This window comes from Ciconia boyciana, chromosome 1 (assembly GCF_034638445.1).
Source record: "Ciconia boyciana chromosome 1, ASM3463844v1, whole genome shotgun sequence".
In the NCBI taxonomy this organism is placed as follows: Eukaryota; Metazoa; Chordata; class Aves; order Ciconiiformes; family Ciconiidae; genus Ciconia; species Ciconia boyciana.
In genome coordinates, this window is record NC_132934.1 from 55,694,965 (window position 1) to 55,714,041 (window position 19,077).

General features: G+C 44.1%; 1 protein-coding gene across 1 annotated transcript in view; it reads right to left on the reverse strand.

Annotated features, from left to right (window-relative positions):
• Positions 1-1,455: 1,455 nt before the first annotated feature.
• PLBD1 (phospholipase B domain containing 1) overlaps positions 1,456-19,077 on the reverse strand; it is a 41,989-nt gene continuing 24,367 nt past the window's right edge. The window contains exons 5-11 of the mRNA XM_072885871.1: positions 18,583-18,747; positions 16,920-17,064; positions 9,402-9,602; positions 9,149-9,289; positions 4,913-5,098; positions 3,673-3,779; positions 1,456-2,119 (exon numbers count right to left, since the gene is read on the reverse strand). Of these exons, the coding sequence (XP_072741972.1) occupies positions 1,952-2,119; positions 3,673-3,779; positions 4,913-5,098; positions 9,149-9,289; positions 9,402-9,602; positions 16,920-17,064; positions 18,583-18,747 (1,113 nt within the window). The 3' untranslated portion in view covers positions 1,456-1,951. The remainder of the gene's footprint in view (positions 2,120-3,672; positions 3,780-4,912; positions 5,099-9,148; positions 9,290-9,401; positions 9,603-16,919; positions 17,065-18,582; positions 18,748-19,077) is intronic.

Sequence of the window (19,077 nt, forward strand, 5' to 3'; positions counted from 1 at the left end):
CAGGGCAAAAAGCAGCTCTGTGATGAGTACTTCAGCAGTTACAGTCATTTTACACAGTGCTCTCCTGCCCCTCTATCCCACCCACTCCTCCTACCTTTGCACATGGCAGAGATGTTCTCTCCAGCCTCTCACACTTACCTCCTTCTGCTCCAGCAAACAAATCACTTCAGGCTTTGCACCAATTTTCATCCTCAGCAAAAGCTTTGCTGTAACTTGTGGTCTCCCTCTCCCCTTGAGGGAAATCAGCCCTACTGTTGTAGTCTAACAGTGTAGTCTAACAGGAGCTGGTAGAAAGCCAAGGCTTACGTAAAGCTGATAAGGGGGATTCAGGCTGGAAAGCAGAACATCTAAACAAGAATTACTGTCCTTGGGAGAGAAGCACATCCTGGAGAAATATGTAAGCTAACTAAGGTGTTTTGGGAACCATCTGAAACAACTAGTAGAAGTGTGATAAGAAGCACCCTCACGCAAACTATCCTCATTACAATACTAAAAGTCACACCCCTGGAGCTGGAGACCCCGGCCCAAGCAGAGACCCCTCACCTCTGGGCATGCATAGAATATTAAAGTAGCACTGTAGCTTTAAGTTGAAATAAGAGAAATGTAGACCAATAGAAAACTGCTTTGTGTAATTACTTATGCATATGCATAACTGGACTGTATAAATACTGTACCTGCATAACTGAACTTTGTGCTAGCTTTGTGGAGCTACCACCTAGCACCCATCTCTGCGCAGACATGAAATAAAATACCTCTGGCCCTGCATGTATATTGGCATCTTGCACACCAGGTAACCGACCTCACACTTGTGGGATAACACTGTGGCAGCCAAATATTTAGTGTAGAACCTCACCCATGCTGCAGTAACTCACTCCCTTCCCCCTCACATAAGCTGAACTCCAGAGGCCTGATCAAAACCTCACACTGCTCATCCTTCACCTTTGTAATACAGGGCAGTTGCTTTACAGTTTAGCTGGGACCACCAAGGCCACGAAGCAAGAGCTGTTTATTTTGTTTTACTTAATTACATGTGTAACGTGTAGCACAAAACAGCTCAGTGACTCGACTCCTCAGTGTAAACATAGGTAACTAAGAGTAATACATACAGCCCCAGCCCTCACAGCCATCTTACTGTCGCATTCCACCTCCATAGCTGAGGGAGCAGGCAAAGAGGTCACTGAACAACTGCATGGGCCGATCAGTAAGAGCTCTATTGCACAGACACATGCAGATGCAGTTCTTTCCCTGCTGCTACACTGCAGCCTGGGATGGGGGGGGTGGGGGGGACGTGTGGGGTGGCATTTCCAAAAGCATCAGGCTGCTTTCAGAAATCACCAGGCTCATCTCTTCACTACCTTTCACAGCCTGACCATTGCATGCTGCTTTGGTGAGACAAAGGAAATCTTGCAAAAGCCATGTCCTGTGTGCCTGTTGTCTACTGCTCTGCCATGGAGAACAGGCCTTGACTCTTTGCTAGTGACATTCCTGGATGAGAAGCAGTTTGCAGCACACGTCACAGCCACTGCTCAGACAAAAGGCAGACATCAAACCAGCACAGAGATAAGGCCACCATGGACCAAAGCAGCCACCTGGCTTGGCCCAGCCCTGGAGGCGGGTCCCATGTTGCTGCTAAAGACATCACTCATTGATCACATTGCAGTTCACTCCCACTCTGGGAATAGCTGTCATGATGGCTCAGATCACCGAAAAGCAGTGCCACACCTGCTTCCCATCAATCCTAGTCAGAGGAACAGCCACCCAAATAGCTCAGAAGAGCAAAGCATGCATTGGACTGCACAGAGGCAGCCAACATCAGTACAAAGTGCCTAGCAGGCAGGACAGGGGAAGGCAGGTAAGGCACAGGGATGTGGACATCCAGGTCAATTTATTACACACAGGAATGAAAATTTCCATTTTAAAAAAATCCCATTTGGGAATATTGATGCTGGTTCTACAGGATTGGCCTCATGGTGACGAAATGAAAGTTGTATGATTCTGGCAGGCCCTGGTGTCGTGTGTGGTTAAACAGTCTCCAGGTGAAGACAGGGAGACCGCCTTGTACTGGGGGGCCATTGATTGCAGTGGCTGTGAACGCTGAAGCCAGGCGGAAATCTGACACCTGTAATAAAGGACAGGAGTTCAGGGCAAAATGGTGGCGTGGTGTTTGACATGCACCCATCCCACAGAGCAGGAACAGCTCCAGGAGATTTGATAGCAATAAAGTGAGCAAGGGGAAATGCATGCTGGTCAGGCAGCATTCCTCCCCTGCACAGAGGCATTTTCAGCCACAGAACAACCAGCACCGAAGGGCAGCAGCAAAGCACAAGCCCGTGCTGCCCTCTAGCCCTTGCACTATCCAGGGTGAGAGAGGCAGCATATCTGCCCTCCTCCCTGGGTTTGGGTGTCTCCAAAAGAGCTGGTGCTGCAGCAAGCAGCCTAGAGGGTCTGACCTAAGCTCTGCTGTGTGTTGCATGCAGTCCCCTGAGGCACTGCCAGGGTAACTTAGGAAAGAACAAAGGCAGCACAGAGTTAATGCTGATGCCCAGATCCTGCCCTGTTCCTTCATTATCTCCCAAGAGGTCCCCAGCCTGCTCCATCTTCCTAAATTCAGAGACACTAGCATTGCCTTTAGTGTTTACAACAGACTGGCATTAGCTTCACTGCCAGGTTTTGCTTCTGCTCTGGGCTATTTCTCTCAATGCCTCTCTTAGGTCCTCTGTCCTCCCCCAGCCCAGCCCATTCCCCTTGCCAACTGTGCTCACAAAGGCATCACAACCAGCATGCACTGAGCTGCTCCCTTACCAGACACCTCTACACTGCAATTTTCCAGATTCATCTCATAATAACCAGCTGTGGGAGTTCCTACTGGCCACTATAGCAGGCATATGGCCTGGGCTTGTGCAAGTTGAGTGGACACACAGCACTGGCAATGCCAAAACAGCCTCCACAGGGCCCATCCTAGCAGCCAGATTTACAGTCCAGAAATGCAGCAGGCTGGTCCCCATGGGATAAAGCACCATATGACCTCCCAGCACACCAGGGGTGGGCAGCTGCTTACTCAGGTATTGCCCCTCACAGTGAAAACACCACACAAGCTGCCTAGAAAAAAATGCTGCTTTCTCCAGGACAGTGGGTCTAAGGATTTTCCCACATCCCCCCAGAAAGCCAAGTGATCTTTGCCAAACTTTGCTCAAAGCAGTTTCACAGAGAGGTAGAGCCCTGGAGTAGGGTGACTCACTAGAGGGCCAGGCTTTTGCAAAGGTAAAGCTAAAATGAGGCTGAAAACACATTCCTGTGGGCTCTGGGGAAGCACCTACGCAGTCCCGATGAACAGGATGCTGAGGCTGTGCAACAGTCACCTTCTCATTTCAGCCTTCTCTAAGGCTCCTCCTGCTGCAAGGCTTTGGGGTTTAACCCCTAACACCACAAGTTCCCATGGACATCATTCTTTTGCACACCTCCTCCCACATCCTCTGCCACTGTGCTGGGACTGGTGTCAGGGACAGGAGATAGGACTCTGCACAGAATCACCATCTCAGGATCTGCCCAAGCACTGGGAAAGCAGGAAAAGGGGGAACAGCCCATAGTGCAGGGAAACATGCTACAGGTCTGATAGGAGCACAAACAGGCTGCAGCAAACATTCAGCAGATACTGAAATTGAGGTAATTTACCTTGGAGTCATAGCAGCCTGCAGGCACTGGAAAAGAAGGATTCAGGTCTTCCCGGCAGCAAATGGTGTTGCAAGGATTGTGTTCAGCATAAGGATCACGGCGGTAGTCTGGGGAGAAATGTGGTGGGAGGGAAGGAAGGAAGAAAAGAAAACAAATTAGTCCCTTCACTGAAAGCTGGGTAAGTGTGCTGGCAGAAACACAGGTCTATCACATTGCTCTCGCACTCCTCCCCAGGTACCAGCTGGAAGTCAGTGCTTGAGACAGGACGTTAAGTAGACAAACTCCTAATCCAAGTCCATCCAGCTATTTCTGCATCCCAGGGGCACCACTGCCAACCTCTAACCATAAACATCTGCAACTCCACATGATGAAAGCTTGCAGGAACTTTGTCAGGAGAGAAAAACGGAAGAGAAAGGGAAGGTGGGGTAAGTGCAGGAAAAGTGCAGCAGTGAGAGCCTTTGTTTTCCTGTTCTGGACTAAAATAAGAAGCAAAGAGCAAAGTCTTTGAACAGCCATTGTAGTAGCTGCAAGCTAGGAGGGGAAGGTGGACAAGCCTCAACATCTGTGAGCATGCTGCTACTCACAGCCCAAACAATAGCGATACCCCACCCTGGGAGAGGCCTCCCAAACCCCAAGCCCAGTACTCAGCATGCTCCCTATAATTGGGAATAAAAATACAGCATCTAAAGCTATCTGTACTTAGAGATGGGCTTAGTGAGAAGTTAAGCTGGTTTTAATCCAGTTAAGGAGAACCCCATCAGGGAAAAGCAGAGCAGAGCATTACTTAGCAAAGATCACTCTGCCTGAACATGGGGGGGTGGGGGGGTGGGGGGGAAGGCCAAACTGACCTGAAGATTTACACTAAATTCTCTGGTCTGATCTGACCTAACTCTTGCTTAGGATTAAAGGCTTTCAAGATTGACAGGCTGTAGATGTATTGGGTAACAGCAGTCCACAGAGTCTCTTGGAGTGTCAGAAGCTCTCTGGAAGGGTCAAACAACAAGCCCAAGAGCCCTTGTTCTAGAAGGAACCTAGTCTTGTTTCTGTTAGAGTAATTTTAGCCTGGTTTCCTACCTCAACAGTAAGCTTATGTTATGTTTTTGCTTTGTGTGTACTCTGCACCTAGGGTAATATAACTCTGATCTGTATGTGAGGCTGCAGCTTCCCATTATAATCCAAGAAATAAAAGTAACACTGCTTTATTAAGATCAGCTCCACAGTACATAAACACGTGTCTTACTGTTGTATCTCATGATGTACTTCATGCTTTCCAAGTTGGTCACCTTGCCCTGGTCTCGACGGAAGATTTTTGCTCTTGGAGCAAGCTCATAAGAGAAATCCATGCCATATTTCTCAACGTATGCTGCATACCCACTGAGATTGTAAATCTTTTCATGGAAAGGGATATTGTATGAAGGCCAGTAACCTGTCAGAGACAAAACCCAATCTGTTAATCACTTAGAAAAGCTGCATGCTTTTGTTTGTCTCAAAAAAGAAAAATAAACTATTTTCCATGCTACATCGCCTTAACAGCATGTCGAGGAATAACATGTCAAACTAGTTTGAACACAAGAAAATAAGGCAATAGTCACTGGCATAACCAGGGTTGACTCCCAGTATAACACCACCAGACAACCTGCCCCCAGACTTCCACCCTGAGGACTCATCCTGCAAAACAGCTGAGATCAGACTTGCAGGAGTCTGAGGTGAACACGCAGAGCAGCCACAGCCCTCCTACCTGCTCAGCCTCAGAGGAACGTAAGATCATTTATGTCCACCAAACTTCCTAGCAAGAGGCTAGAAGTCACTCCCTTTTCCCCCCCCTGCTTCCCATCTCACCGAGGCAAAGTAATACACCATGCTGAGATGTCAGGGACAGACAGACACACACGGACCACAGAGCTAATAGGGGTGAACAGGAGGCAGGTCAGCAAAGAACACGCACACACATGCTTTGTGCAGTGGTGGTTGCACACAGTGATAAGGAGAGATGGGCGACAGCTGCAGGTTTGCCACTGTCTTTGAGGGTTAAGAAGTGATTGATCAGCAGAGCAGAGCCCTGCCCTAACTCTTCCAAGAGCAAGTGTGAATCCTGCAGTTTTGTTAACTCTAAAGAGCAGGGTTACCAGCCAGAACTCCAGAGAGAGTTTTAGGTAGGCAACATACAACTGCCTGAAACAATATTACTCTAGAAAGCAGAAAAGCTTGTAAAGAGCCAGGAGACCATCCAGGTCAGGATCTGGGTACAGTAAGTCCTGGAAGAAATAAAAACAGATACCTATACCTTAACATTTAATTTTTTAATTTTTTTTTTTTTTTTTTTTTACAAGGCAGGCACCAGGGTATGTTTAGGCAGAGACAATATAACATGAGCTAGTTCCAAGAGCAGCACACTTCCAGGTTCTCTCCAAAGCACTAGCGTTCCTGTTGTCAGTGGGGAATGCTGGTTCTCAAATCACACACATCAGGATTTGGCTTAGAGATTTACTATCTAGACACTGGTAAAACTTCAGCCCACCACAATGTGAGGAGTCTGTCTGTAAGATGCTCAAGAAAATCAACTGGGACTCCCTGGGAGTGATACACACAGATACAAACCAAACTTCCTTAAGGACAGATACACAGACAGCATAAGCACTGGAACGCTGCCTGAGCAGAGGCCTTACCAGCTTGGGTTCTGCCAAGCATGCAGCAGAGCTGGGAGTACCCTGTCTACTGGCATTTGCTTACGTGACCTAGAGTCTACCTGAAGGAAACAGGCTGTGTACATGCAGTGTTATAATACAAGTGTCCTCCAGAAATGAGCACACTTGCCAGCCTCTAATGACACAGGCTGGAGGATACGGATACATCAGCTTCCAAACCAGTAGGGTTTAGTTATGATTCAAAAAGGTACTATTGTCTCACATGAAAGCAGTGCATACAGATGACCTCCTTCTCCCACCTGGAAAAACTTTTTGTTTAAATTGCTAAAACAGAGGAAGCTATTTGAAGTTCTCCTCCAGAAAGAGCTCTTCTGTGTCTCAGGCTCAAGACTGACTTGACTCTCAAGACTGCAAATCCCAGGCAGGCAGTGCAGCACATAACTTAAGGCAGGCTTTACCCAAGGGCTGCTATAAGCCAGTGAAACCTGCATGTTAGGCCTAGCAGGGTGAACAGTAACAAAAACAAGTCAGAGATGGTGTAAGGTTGAAAGGGGAGTGAGCAGGACAACATGAAGGCAGCAAAACTTCTTTGAAAGAAAATGCCTTCCTCCTCTGCCTGTTAGAGGAAGAGATCTCAGCAATATTGAGAGGCAGAGCAATGAGAAGATATGGTGGAAGAGACTGAGATCCCAGGTTCTGATCTAATGTGATGCTTTTGATGCTGAAACGGATGCATTACTCGCTCATCATCAGGAAATGTGAACTGCAGCCCACTCCTGTGCTCTATGCCTGTACTGGAGACAGTATTGCACTCTCCCACCTCCTCTAAAGGATTCCTGAGTTTTCACTGTCAACACGCAGAAAGCACGTTAACATCTTTGTCTGGAAAGAGCAACATAAGAGATTCCTGGTTTTTAGAACTCGCCTGCACTGGCCTATGAAGCAAGCTGACAGAAGCCTTAAGAAAAAAAATCTTTCCATTTTCAAACCCATGTAAGAAAATGCTTCCTTTTTCTTCAGATACAAGGCTTACTACAGCAATGCCTGCCTTTGTTCACCTGAGAACTCAATTCTCATTTTCTGTTTTTTTTCTAGGTTTGTGCTTGAAAGAGACTTGAAAAGCCAATGCTGGTACAAACTCACTCTGAGCAAGCCAGAGTGTCAAAAGTGCATTATCTTTGGATACCAGCTACAAGGCAATTATGGAGTGTGCCAGGGTCAGCTACTCTACAAACACTTTAAGCCAGCACTGCTCTTGAGAAAGGCAAACTTCCTTCACCTGGGCTGCTCCAAGCACCAGGGAACAGGGCAGGGGCCTCGATGGGACTTGTCTGGTGTCCTGCGTGGCATGGAGGAGTCCAAATCTGCTGCTTACAGGAGCAGTGCTGGCTTTCAGCAGCTGCAGTCTCTAAGGCAGCACTTCTGCGGCGCTTAGCCCACCCTGTGTACTGAGGGCTGTCCTAATGTTTAAACTCCCAGAGACTGACTGCTGCGATATCCAATACACACAAGGTGCATTTAGATACCTGGGAAAAGCCATACCGTAAATGTAAAATGACATGTAACTTCTAATACATGCTGCCACCTTCGAGAACAGAGCAGCCACAAGATCTCCTAGGAGAGAAAAAGTGGACATTGTGTGCCCAAGCCCAGGGGTTGGGCTCAGTCCTACCAGGAATCCTACACAGCAGCTCTTGAGTCACTGCTGAAAAGGAACTCAGGGGACCCTCTAAGCGTGGCCTCTCTGCACAGGTGCAGCGCTGCCATGACTTGGTTGCATTGCTTCAAGTGCCAGAGTTAGAGGGTCTCTATTATCTTGTTTGTCTGCACCACAATCCACAACACAGCAGAGAAGCCCAAGCCATTTCACCATCTGAACTATACACAAACACTGAAAGGTACGGTGCAACAGCCTACTTTCATATCTTCAACAGATAAAGGAGCCAGAGAAGCATAAGGGAGAGACATGGGATTTTTCCAAATTATTGATAAGAAATATCGCATAAAACCATACTGACATTGGGGCAATGCCTAAAATAACCCAGACCTTTCCAAGGAGCCAGACACAAGGAAAAATTCCAAAGGGAAACAACCTCAGCTGCTAACATAAATGCATTTCCAGTCATTTTGATGATTAATTCAATTCACCTCCTCAGCATGTGACTAGAGGAGGGAGCACAAAGCACCACACACACACTTAAATTTGTGGAATGACCTCAGGCTTTTGGATGCTGACAAAGTGTCTAGAAAACACTTGTGAATGAAACCTGACAGTGGGTGTTTTGCTTCACCTAGATTTTTGTTGGTTTTCCATCAAGTTGTTGCTAGTCTTGCTAGGGGATTAAGGAATCTTTTAAACAGCAAATATTTACCAGATAACAGAGCTCCAGAAAAGTTCAGGAGCTGAATCTAACACAGAACTTCTCTTGTATTTAAAAGCTCATCTCCTTGTAGGGTGACTCAGTCACCAAACATTTCAAGTAGCCCACAGCATCACAGTTATTTAGCACTTTTTCCTCATGGGTCTCTAAGACTGGGCAAAATAATACCAGAAAAAAGGCAAGAAAAAGAAAGAAGGAAGGAATGTAAAGTCTATTTTTCCCTCCCCTGCTTCTAAGAAACACAGATGCTCACATTTCTGCCACAGCATACAGGAGAAATGAATACAGCATAACAGAGCTGGCAACAGAGGGATGCTTACGCAAAGCTTTCTAACTTGAAACTCAGCAGTAGCATTCAATAAACCTTTCCCAGGTACAAAGCACAATTCTCCATCAGCTGGCATAACAAGATGGCTTTCCTAAGCCAGTAACTATTATAGGAGCTATTACCTTTCCGAAGAATATTTGTTTGATCAGAATACTCCACAAGGGTTGGGATCTGCTCAACAATGTACAATGCACCATCATCAAGGCTCTTCTGCAGCCTGACTTTCTTCAGGTCCAGCACCATGTACTGATTGTTATAGGTCCCTAGGTATGACAGCAAAGAGAAAGTTACATGTCCTGCCTGGAGAAGGAAAAGGTTATAAGGGGGAGAGGGAACATATCCTTTTTTGTAAAATTCATATGAAAGTGTACTTACCAGAGTTGCACTTCAAGAAGGTTTCTGCCCAAGCTTTGCCACCATCTGCCATCATGTTAGCAATGCGGACCCTCTGCCAAGCTAACAGGGATTCAGGCACCACTTGCTTAATGAGGGTTTGGTTGAACACACTGTTGGTAGTCTGCAACATTACCAAGCCACTGCCTAGTATGTAAAAGTCATCCAGGGACACCAAAAAGCCTTAAACAGCAATAATACAAATTTTGTTATCTTTGTGAACCTTTGATATACTCATAGAACAAAACAGAGAGACAAGCCAAGAGGATATGAATGAGTCAACGTGCATGTTTGAAATCAAACTGTACAAATATTAAGGATGAGGTGGTGACTTCTGCAAGTGCTTTAAGCCCACCTGTCAGCACAGTTTCTCATCTGTCATGCTTTCAACGCACAACCTAATTCTTTGGCTAGAGCATTTGCTTCATGTTTGCACCCCAAGCTTGGAAGCTTCTCCTTCATATATCAAGCTATGTCTTATTCTTATGCTGAGGATTACAAACTGTAAATGCCTAGTGAGTGTTTGTTTCTAACAAAGAAATTCCTTTAAAAATATACAACAAAGAAAAACAAAACAAAAGTACAAACGCCAAAGAGATTTTCATCAACCAGTTTCAGTTTTAGATTTTTATTCTGTAAAGACAACAGGTATTCCTTTAAATTAATCCCTTCTGGATTAAATCAAGCCAAGCAGAAAAATCTTCCTTCTAGTTTAATCTTTTCCAGTCTAACTATTCTTAAAAACATCTCCAAGAAATGAACACCTCTTAAATCATAAACCACATCCTGTATATGAGAGAAAGTTTTACCTACTCCTCTTTCTGACATGTTGTCATTGGGTTTTTTATGCCGCTCAGCCCTGCAAACTCAACACAGCAATGGATCTCTGGGTGGGACTCCCTTCCAGGTTACATGCCAACAGAAGTACTAGGTCCAATTGCAGACCCCATGCCAGGAGGTGGTATACAGAGCTGCAAAGGTCAGCTATAATGCCATGGATAGCATGGTGACTACTTACAAAGCAGAAATAACTCGACTTTGAGATTCCCCAGCAGATACGGGGCTGCTAGGTTGGGGAAGAAAGGTTGTTAACTGAGCTTCCCTGATGGGGAAGTCATCCAGAACCTGGTCTCTTGCTAATGAGATTTTAATGGTATCACTCTTCAAAGAGTACAAAATGCTAAAATGCTGCACAACACCGTGATAGTTGAGTTCCACTATGAAATCTTCTACAGCAAGCTTTATTAATGCACTCTGCAAGCAAACTAAGGTCAGCAACCTATGACAGCCAGAAAGACGACTCAGCCCTGCCTCCTATTCCTGGGCTTTCATCAAAAGGCAGACCTCCTTCAAGCAAATGTAATGTTTAAGGCCTCTGTTTCAGGGCGAGATTTCTTTTAAGTCTCAAGTTCTCAAATCAGAACAGATCCAGGAAAATATACTTTGTGGTCACCTGTTCTCTAAAAATATATCAGTATAGAACACGCAGAGCACCCTGGCAGCTTGTGGTTCCTAGTATTTTATTCTTGGAGACAGAAAATGAGTGTCAATAAATTATGTACATCAATAGCAGAGTTCTCTCTCAAATATGTAAGGACAAGAAGAGAAACACTCTAAACCTGGCTCTGCCAGTCTATTTTATACAAAGACATGGGATACTCCAGTTGTAGTCTAACAGTGTAGTCTAATAGGAGCTGGTAGAAGGCCAAGGCTTACGTAAAGCTGATAAGGGGGATTCAGGCTGGAAAGCAGAACATCTAAACAAGAATTACTGTCCTTGGGAGAGAAGCACATCCTGGAGAAATATGTAAGCTAACTAAGGTGTTTTGGGAACCATCTGAAACAACGAGTAGAAGTGTGATAAGAAGCACCCTCATGCAAACTATCCTCATTACAATACTAAAAGTCACACTCCTCGAGCTGGAGACCCAGTCCCAAGCAGAGACCCCTCACCTCTGGGCATGCATAGAATATTAAAGTAACACTGTAGCTTTAAGTTGAAATAAGAGAAATGTAGACCAATAGAAAACTGCTTTGTGTAATTACTTATGCATATGCATAACTGGACTGTATAAATACTGTACCTGCATAACTGAACTTTGTGCTAGCTTTGTGGAGCTACCACCTAGCACCCATCTCTGCGCAGACATGAAATAAAATACCTCTGGCCCTGTGTATATATTGGTGTCTCGCACACTGGGTAAACAACCTCACACTTGTCGGACAACACAGTGATAAACTGTTGTGTAACAAGTCAAGTGCTTGCCCAAACATAGACTAAAAATGAAATTATTAAACAATTGTGATTCAAATTGAACACCATTTCCCACGTGGGTGCCAATGCCAAGTGCCCTACTTCAAAATAAACCAAATGGGGGTTGTTTTTTTTTTTTCTTCTTTTTCAATCAACAGTTGAGATAAAACAGAAAAACACAACACAAAGCAAGTGTCAATACAAGGAATGATGCTGAATTAACTGAAGTTTGAACTTTGTAATTCAAATAAATTGCAAAGCTCAGCTAAGCTGAAAACAAGGGGATTTCCTTCTGGGCCTTAGTATTTACCAAGTTTTATCCTGCAATGTTTTATAGTACAGCATGCCTTCTATGATACATCATTACTAGCCTAATTATTCCAAGACAACATATACCATTTTGACTTAAGGCATAGGCACCCCTGAAACAAAGGAAAGTTAAAACACATACAAAAGGTTTATCCAGGGCAAAGACATCCACAAAAATAAAACCTGGGTGAAGCCTAGAGATATCAGCAGATATTTGATAGATATTTGATGTCCTCTTGTGTCATTCTTGTCAAGTATGTATAAGAATCTGTTGTAATTGAAAATGCCTTTTATGTCAACTGTTATTTCACTGCACGGTTCACCTATCTTTTCTGTAAACCCATCTCCTGTTTTTATCAGCAACTCTCAATCAATTCCCCCACCCCACCCCACCCCTGTGAACCTGACTCTTCCTACATAGAAACAAGCAAAAGCACTTCTGATTGCATCTTCTGGGTCTGAGCCATTTAGATTCAGTTTCCAATCACCACTGGAAAACTGAAGTTTCCAGAATCTGGTGTTTCATTCATCATTACAATATTAATCAGCCAAGCAATGCAAAATATTTTTTAAAATCTGAGCCACAGTGTTCTCCAGAGAGTCAGCACACCAAAGACTATATGGGGGGGTAACACCTTCCTGCCAGCTATTGTCCCTAAAGAGGTAGGCTGCTGCTTTCTGAACCAGATAGCATCAGGTTTTTTTGGTGTTTTAAAAGGTCATTGTGCTCATTCAAGTTCAGAAAGAGTCAGTATTACAGGCTGGAAGTCAGAGACAAGAGGTCTAGCCATCACCTCACCGGGATGAGAATAGCTCCCCAGCTGAGATGCTTAATGCTCTGGGCTATAAACACACTTGACAATGGGAAAGGAGATGTCTTCTGTGGATTAGCTTTCTTAATCCCATCAGCAGCAGTTTCTCATGCCAAGACTGAACTCCCGCCAGCTGCCTTCCTTCCACTTGCAGACCTCCCCTAGGCACTAAGAAATAGCACATCCCACACTATTGCTCTGGCCTCTCATCTCCAAAGTGCATCAGACACTTTCCTCTGCTTCCCTCCAGGTTTTAGACAGATATTGGAGGGAGCAGGGAAGCAAGAAATGGTCTGGCAACACATCATGAGCAAGCTGGTCCCCTGAATATAAGGGCTACTGCCCTTTCCGTGTTTTGTTCTTCCTAGCTCTTGCTCAGGCTGTGGGGAAGGATAATGCTGCACTTTCTGATCCTGCATTAACACCAGATTACTTCAAAGCAAGGGACACATGTTACTTCTCTCTCCTGCCTTAGCAGCACACATATAGCCATCCACCAAGACAACTTGTGCCACCTTGTTCCCATGTCATAGCCTGTCTCAACCAAGCAAAAGATCCCAACAGCAGACCAGAGGAGCAAAGGTGGCACTAAAGTTCTTCTCAACTGTTTTGCTTAACCAGCTAAAATCAGAGTAACATACTTAACAAGACTGTGGCTCAGCCCAGAGAGAGTAGGTCACTACCCAAACCAGAGTGCTTGGGTCCAAATGCTAGATTCCCTTTCTTAGATGGGGTTCCAAACTAACTGTTCAAGAAGAGGTCCATCCAAACAGATGGAAATCTTGGGAGCTGCTGTCCAAGGAAAACTGCAAGTTTCATCAGTTAATTGGGCTCATTTCTGAATTGAATGGCTCAATGGGGCAGGGTAGAGCAGTGACTGCATAGCAGCGGGGGGGGGGGGGGAGGGGTTTTCCTCTCTGATCTTTTACTAGATACGTTCTGCAAAACACAGCACCTACCTAGTCTGTCATCACATTTCTTAACCCTCCCCAAATGAGTATAGCTTCACTCAACATTCGTGAGCAACTGTAACATGTCTGTACAATTTAAGTTCTCTCTGCTGTGCACAGATTCACCAACCACATTAAGTACTTAAGTCCAGAGCTTGAACAAGACACTGAAGTCAGGGGTGCCCAAGCGTTCAGCTCAGAGACATTCCTCCTTTCCAGAGGTTCACAGAGCTGTCCTACATGCAGCTCTACACAGATGCTTTCAACAGTAGAGAAAGCGAAGACTATTAACAGAGTTCAAGTGAGGATTAGGATTACTGTGGAAACAAGCAGCAAGTGGCTAATCATTCTGCAAAAGCAGAGATTACTACTACTGTTCATTTCCACTTGACTGTGCCTTTACAGTACTACCATTGCTCTGAAAGGGACAAAGCAGCAGAGAGAGGATGTGCTGTAACAGCGGACATCTAAGCATGCTGGCAGGAATGTGAACTGCTGGGGAAGCCGGGATGGACTCTGCAATTCCTGCCTGTCCTTCTACCTGCTCAGTCACAGCAGAAGCAAGGAAGCATGAGGCCCTCTAGCTGTATCATAATGCACAGGCTGACATGCATCATGGTTAGTGAATAGTCTTAGATCCTTTGAGTCACACCAAATATTAATTTTTCCAGTGTAGTAGCCTGTCTTTTGAAACTCAGTAAATAAACAATCTGGACAATTTTACTCTGTGACCCAAGGAGAAATCAGGGAGTTGGCACATTCCTTCTGAGAAGGCAAATGACTCCTTGAAGCTTTTCTGACACAGCTTTTGGACAGCAGAAGAGTTTTACTTCATATCCAATCTACTGGATGACAGAAATCTTTTAATTACTCATTTAGGTGTCACTGAAGACCTGGAAGGACACCTGTCTTTTAATGCTCTTTGTTTTCTCCAAAAGTCAATACTTCTATGTACATTAGGATCATGTTACTGTTCAGGAGAGCTTACTAGCTTGGCCTTTCTTACTGGTTCTTAGTGTCTATCAGGACGGAGAATAAGAGTGGGAACTTGCATGCAGGCAGAAGTTACAGTCGTCAAGTTGAACTGTGGCCAGGACCTGCAGATTCCTTCGTCAGTTGCCCTGAAAACGTAAGGCTTCATCTCATCACAGCATGGAGCAGAGGAATTTGGCAGTTCCCTCCTTCCTGCGTAATGTCCCTATATCATTACCAGGCCAGTGCTTTAGAGCTTACTCATCTCCTGGAAAACTGCAAGTTTGTGAACTACACCCACAGCTAATGCAATTTGCTGTAGTCAATGGATCATGCTTGTCTAGTGCTTGTGATGGTATCCTGTAATTAGGCAGCCAGTGAGTATACTTGGCATACCATAGGTCTCTCAAACTTCACTGTAGCCATGGGAACTATGTTTTGCAACAGTTATAACTCAGTTTTGTTGGTAGAAGTACTCCTTACCACATCACTGTGTCAGAGTCTACCTGGCACAAGCAAGCTTTTAAATGAGCCATCTCTGCAAGACCTCAACAGTCTCAGGGAAGCGCACTGGAATGTTGTACACTAGTGAACAGACCCTGACCATTTCAGCATAGTAGCAGCTGATTTTCAGGTATCCGCCCATACAGCGAGCTTTATCAGTCTCATCAAAACAGAGGACTTGTATTTCACTTTATACAAAGAATCCACAAAAGGATCCCCGAGACATCACCACTGACACCCACTAAAAATAAAATAATAAGTGCTCTGCATGGCTGATCCTGATCCCCAGTTTGAATCTGCAGCACAATGCAACATGCAACAGTTGTGAAACAGAGCCACATTCTCCTGAAGGACAGTACTATCCTCAACAGTATTTCTGCTGAGAGATACGAGATCCAGAATAACCTTCTGTACATTCAGCTGATGAACAGAGCTCAGACAGAAACCTTGGCTTTCTACCAGGTTACACAGGCTTGGCAAAATTCCTTACAACAAGCGACTGAAATTCCTCCAAGGGAATCGGAGATAAACTCAAGCTCTTGAAAGGCTGTACACTTAGGCATTTGCTAGAATACCTTTACTCCTTCCTCAAAGCAAAAATCTCCGTTGTCAGAAAATGCTGCATTCCTCAGGGTCACTGAGGAGGGTCAGAACCCCACAGAAAAAAAAATTGCTTTCAACATGAAATGAATGCAACTGCTTTTCAAAACAGTTTCCCAGTCACAGTCTCAGGAGTCCCTGTCATGAAGGACCTTTGCCTTTGTAGTAAGGCAAGCACAGTAATTCAACAAAGCATGTTTTGAAATCATCAACCAACAAAATTTCATCAGAATCAAAGTCTCCTATGGCACATATTTAGCTTTAAAAAGTTTATTAAGATTCTTGAGTGTTTGGGCATTTTTGAATTTGAAATTCCACCTTTAAAAAACTTATGGAATGCTTACTCTTAGAGTCTTAGATTTGCTTTGGTTTTTCATGTTCACATTTATTGGTGCTACTCTAGCAAGAGTACATATTTTACCACTGAAACATTAACTGCTGGCAATTTCTAATGTTCTTCCAGGAAACTTGAGAATATTATGTGCTGCCTAATCTTCCCGAGGGAGATTTTAAATATTCTGGCTGGCTATATTACTAACACATGAAATAAGCATATAAAAAAATACTGCCCTCCACAACAGCTTATAGAGAAGCTGGAAGAGGGAGATGGGGGGCAGAAACCAACTGCAGGTTTGCTAACCCAACACCAAAGAAGTCAATACAATTTCAAATGGTTAGTGTTTGATACTCTCTAATAATCCCATTACAGCACAAGTCATGCCACAGTGGTAAACAGAAGTGTTCAAAACTGTTATTCCCAAACATGCGAATGCTACAGGCAAGGTGAGAAGTTCAACAGTTGAGATGACTGCAGACTACATGAGCAGAATTCAAAGCAGCATGTTTGTGCCAGAGGTAGAATATTTAACTAGTACTATTCAGAGCACTGAAGGTGATTAATCAACAACAAAAGACGACAACATCATCATGTTCAAGCCAGAAAATTGAAGACGACACTTTGTCCTCTCTAAAAGTTTTAAGGTAGATTGAAGCCAGTCCTTGAGGTATCATCCTTTTTATAGACAAGACATGTGCAAGACAGTATTGATGGTCCATGCCATCTTGGATATCTACATTGTTTTGGGTTTCGTGACTTTACCTGGGTAACTGCTGAATGAGACACGGCTGGTGCTAGTGTCTGGATCAACTATATTGAAGTTCCAATGCTTATATATTCTCAGTGTGGCTGCATATGTAAACCAGCTGGAATGGGCAAAATATATATTCTCATATCCAGGTAGAACCTAGAAGACAGAAGCAGAAAGATGAGTAATTTCAGACCCTACTATACTCTGCATGTTTGTACTTGATAGAAACTGGGACAACAACTTGTTTTAAGTAGTTTAATTAATTGCATTGTTCAAGAAGGAGCAGATTCTTGTGCTTTTGACTGTGTACTTAACAATGAATCTCTGAAAGCTCTGGAAATAATTCTTGCCCATGTGTTGTTTTTAAGTAATTAGTTGTTAATTTTTCAAAATGAAACAGCTTAGGGGTTTTGGGGACACCTGCATCACATGGTGTGTTTTGTTTCCCCAGTTTCCTCTTGTATTTACACATTCAGATCAGCTTTCTGCAAACACAGAATCATAGAATTGTTTAGGTTGGAAAAGACCTTTAAGATCATAAAATACAACCGTTAACCTAGCCACTGCCAAGTCCACCACTAAACCATGTCCCTAAGCACCACATCTACATGTCTTTTAAATACTTCCAGGGACAGTGACTCAACCACTTCCCTGGGCAGCCTGTTCCAATGCTTGACAGCCCTTTTGGTGAAGAAATTTTTCCTGAGATCCAATCTAAACCTCCCCGGCGCAACTTGAGGCTATTTCCTCTTGTCCTATCGCTTATTATTCGGGAGAAGAGGCTGACACCCACCTTGCTACAACCTCTTTTCAGGTAGTTGTAGAGAGTGATAAACATATCCAACATTAACTTAGAATATGCTGTTTCTGTGAAAATGCCTCTGACTGACTTTAAAGTACAGAAGCAAATGCAAGTAAATTCATTTTGAAAAGGCAAATATATATTCATAGTACATCTTTTAAAAGTATTTCCCTGGTTCTATGATTTGTTGTTAGCTCAGAAACCTCCACCTGTAGGCAAATGCTTGAATGAAAGCTTCTCAATTTAAGGTGAATACTGTTGCTCTGCGATACATGGAGTCTCCATATGCTGACTAGATCCTCGATGATTTTAACTGAAAAATGTAATTGCCACCATGATGTAGCAGACACGAATCTTAAAAGCATTTTTTCTGTCATTACTCCCATTGGAAAGCAGTTCCAGAGTATCACTGTTAACACTTAGAAAACAGCAGCCATTTGCACCCATTTGATCTTGTGCTAGCACTGTCCTTTAGTTTAAGTAAGCCTCTTCCCTTCCTCCCTGCTTATTTGCCCAATGTGTTTGCAGACATTCACAATACCCCCTTTCAGACTTCACTTGGCTAGGTGAAACAAGTTACCCTCTTCCAGTCTCCTCTCCACGGTAGTTCCCCATTCCCTAGTAATTCTGGTAGCTTTTCATTGTCAATCTCTGTGGTTTTGTTTTGGTTTGTTTTTTTCCCTGCCCTTGAACACAAGTGAGCAAAACTGGATCCAGAATCCTATGGAGGCACAAATGACAACTGCATAAAAGCACCTTGATTGATAGGAGTCTCTTTATGCACATGTAACAAACAGCAAAGACTCCAGAAACGCAGACTCATGACACTACAAATCAACACAGTCACTGGAGATAAAGTTCTTGGTGCTCACCTTGATGAGCGCAGAGCAGTGACCCATATCCCACTGATACTTCCCATGGCTTCCTGGCTCCACGTTGCATTGTCCACCCCGTGCAGAATACTCAAATAATGCAGGAATGAGGTCCAACAGGTCTCCAACTGCATTCAGAAATTGGACATCAAAGATGCTCAGTGGCTGAGGAAAGGGAAAAAAGAGAGACCACAAAAAACACTTTCAGACAGAGAAGCATCAAGACAGTCTCAGCTGTTAGAATTTTTCTGTTGCTCTCAAAGGAAGCTCTCATATGGTCTATGAAATTCCTGCTCACAAGGCCCAGATTCTCAAATTCAGTTGAATTGGGCACCTAGGTATCTTTAAGGGTCTGGCCCTTGTAGTGGCATTACCAATACTAATATGTCTGAGGAAAAAAGGAGACACTAGCAGTAACTCATGAAACTTTTCTGTGTCTTTGCAAACAGCACACCAATCAGTCTGCTGTTACTGTTACACTGGGGTAATAGCAAG